Consider the following 3230-nt stretch of genomic DNA (forward strand, 5'->3'; position numbering starts at 1 on the left):
CCTCCCGTTGGCCCCGCCCCCACCGAGGCCCCGCCCCCAGTGATGACCAATGGAGTTCGCCCTTTCCCCCCGCGCCGGAAGGAGGAGGTGCGCGCCGGGAAGCTCCGTTTATTAATCCGGTCCGGGCGAAAACCGTGCGTTCTCGGTTCCGGCCCCCCCGGCTCCCGCACCCCATCGCTCATCGGCCCGCCGTGCTCCTCGCCCCCCCACGCTGTTGTGGCGATGTAGCGGCTAAGAGGTGGCCCAGAGGTGGCGGTGGAGTCCTGTAGGGTGCTCTGGTGGCCATAAGGTGGTTATGGGGTGGGCGTAGTGGCCATGAGGTGCTGTGGTGGCCAAGAGGTGGATATGGTGTGGCCATGAGGTGCTACAGGGTGGGTGTGACAGCCATCGGGTGGCCATGGGATGCCGTGGTAGCCATAAGGTGGCTATGTGGTGGGTGTGGTGGCCATGAGATGGCTAAGAGATGGTCTCTGGGGGCTGTAGGGTGGCAGTGGTAGCGATAAAATGTCCAAGAGGTGGCTATGGGGTCCTGTAGGGTGGCCAATAGGTGGCTACGGGGTGGTTGTGGTGGCCGTGGGATGGTAATGAGGTGCTGGGGGATGTTTGTGGATGTTGTGTTATAAAGTGGCCTACGATTGGCCATGGAGTCCCGTAGGATGGCTGCGGTGGCCATAAGTTGGCCAGCAGGTGCTGCGGTACCATACGGTGTCCAAGAGATGGCCATGGGGTGTTGCAGGATGGCTGCGGTGGCCATAAGGTGGCCAACAGAGGGCCATGAGGTGCTGTGGGATGGCTACAGTGGCCATAAGATGGCCAAAAGGGGACCATGGGATGTTGTGGGGTGGCTGCAGTGGCCGTAAGGTGTCCGTAAAGTCCTTAGGGGAGGGCATGGGGTGGCTATAGTGGTTGTAGCAGCTGTGGGTGGGCATGTGGAGGACTCCAGGTGGCCCTAGGGCAGCCACTACGTCACTGTAGAGGCCATGTGGTCACTGTGGGGGCCACAGGTGGTCATGGGGGCCCGTGGCATGGCTGTGGGGTCTGTGTTCCCCCTCAGAAGGTGTGCACAAGCTGTGCCCCTGGCAGCACCTGCACCCCCTGCACAGCGGGCAGCTGGGGGGTCGGGGATCCAGGGAGCAGCTGCACCACAGCAGGACCCTCACTAGCTCCCCCCTGCCGAGGCTCCCCACGTAGGACCAGGACTTTTGGGGGTGCCGGGGTGGGCACCGGGGACTGGTCACCGGAACCCCGCAGCACTAGGACACTGCGAAGCCCCTCAGACGTCTGCAGCACACCCAGCCCTATGGCCGGTTCCGGGCCCCCCTGCACCAGCAGCACCTCTGGGCCCGCTGGCAGTGGCACCCCGGAAGGTGGAGGGGCTGGCTGGGCTCCCGATGGGGGCTGTAAGTGGACTGGGGGCACCTCCAGGGTCTGGAGCTGGATGTTGGGCACCTCGGTGGTCTGGAGATGGATGTTGGGCATCTCCACAGCTTGAAGTTGGACACTGGTCACCTCAGTGGTCTGGAGATGGACATCGGGCACCTCCACGGTCTCAAGATGAACGTCAGGTACCTCCATGGTCTCAAGATGGACGCTGGGCACCTCAGTGGCCTGGAGATGGACGTTGGCCATATCAGTGGCTTGGAGGCGGATGCTGGGCACCTCTGAGGTCTCCAGATGGACACTGGCCACATCGGTGGCTTGGAGATTGATGTTGGGCACCTCAGTGGACTCAACATGGAGATTGGTCACCTCTGTGCCTTGGAGATGAGTGTTGGCCACATCGTTGGCTGGGAGATGAACACTGGCCATCTCAGTGGCTTGGAGCTGGATACTGGCCATCTCAGTGGCTTGGAGATGGACACTGGGCACCTCTGTGGTCTCAAGATGGACACTGGGCACCTCCATGGTTTCAAGATGGACATCGGGTACCTCTGCGGTCTCAAGATGGACATTTGTTATGTCTGTGTTTTGGAGCTGGATGCTGGGCGCCTCAGTGGCCTGCAGCTGAACACTGGTCACCTCCGTGGTCTGGAGCTGCACGCTGGGCACCTCAGTGGCCTGGAGCTGGATGCTGGTCACCTCTGATGGCTGTGGCAAGGTTTGAAGCTGAACATTTGTCACTTCAGCGGCTTGCAGCTCAACATTGGTGACATCTGTGGACTGTGGCAGGGCTTGCAGCTGGATGTTGGTGACCTCCAAGGGCCGCGGCAAGGCTTGGAGCTGGACATTTGTCACCTCACCAGCTTGCAGCTGGATGTTGGTGATCTCAGAGGGTTGTGGCAGAGCTTGGAGATGGACGTTTGTCACCTCGGTGGCCTGCAGCTCAATGTTGGTGACATCTGAGGGTTCTGGAAGAGCTTGCAGCTGGACATTTGCTACCTCAGTGGCTTGCATCTGGATGTTGGTGACATCTGTGGGTTGTGGCAGGGCTTGCAGCTGGACGTTTGTCACCTCAGTGGCTTGAAGCTGGATGTTGGTGACATCTGTGGGTTGTGGCAGCGCTTGCAGCTGGACATTTGTCACATCAGTAGCTTGGAGCGGAATGCTGGTGACATCTGTGGGTTGTGGCAGCGCCTGCAACTGGACATTTGTCACCTCATTGGCCTGCAGCCTGACAGCCGCCCCCTCCACCGCTGCCTGTCCCTGTGCGATGCCTGCTGGGTGCAGGGGCTGCTCGGGGAGTCCTTGCAGAACAAGGAAACCAGTCCCCGTCCCCTGCGGGACGGCCGTGACTGCCTGCAGCCGCAAGGTGGGCAGCGTGGTCCCCGTGCTGGGCACAAGCAGAAGGCTCTGCCCAGGGGTCGGGGACTCCCCTTGGTGCTTGAGGGGTGGCCGGGGGGCCGCAGGGAGCAGGATGAGCTTCTGTGGGGCCGGTGGAGGGCTGGGGATGAGCTGGAGGCCCTGCGGCGTCTGCAGCAGCAGGAAGGTGTGGGCATCAGGAGCCGTCACCTCCAGGCTGAGGGCAGCCTGCAGGATGGGGCCATCGCGCTGCGGCGTTGGGACAGGGCGAGGGGACCCTTTGGGGCCGGCTGCGTGGGTGCGGAGGTGCCGCTGGAGGTAGGAGGCCATGACAAAGGCTTTGGGGCAGAGGGGACACTGGTGGGGCCTGGCGCTGGAGTGGGTGCGTTGGTGGAGCTGGAGGTTAGAGGAATGGGTGAAGGTTTTGCCGCAGTGGGAACAGGCGTAGGGCCGCTCGCCCGTGTGGGTGCGCTGGTGTTGGCGGAGGTTGG

General features: G+C 62.3%; 1 protein-coding gene across 1 annotated transcript in view; it reads right to left on the reverse strand.

The window, feature by feature from the left end:
• LOC110390400 (zinc finger protein 628-like) overlaps positions 93 to 3230 on the reverse strand; it is an 11924-nt gene continuing 8786 nt past the window's right edge. The window contains exon 2 of the mRNA XM_021381677.1: positions 93 to 3210. Within this exon, the coding sequence (XP_021237352.1) occupies positions 1051 to 3210 (2160 nt within the window). The 3' untranslated portion in view covers positions 93 to 1050. The remainder of the gene's footprint in view (positions 3211 to 3230) is intronic.

The sequence above is a fragment of the Numida meleagris genome, linkage group LGE64 (genome assembly GCF_002078875.1).
Source record: "Numida meleagris isolate 19003 breed g44 Domestic line linkage group LGE64, NumMel1.0, whole genome shotgun sequence".
NCBI classification, from domain to species: domain Eukaryota; kingdom Metazoa; phylum Chordata; class Aves; order Galliformes; family Numididae; genus Numida; species Numida meleagris.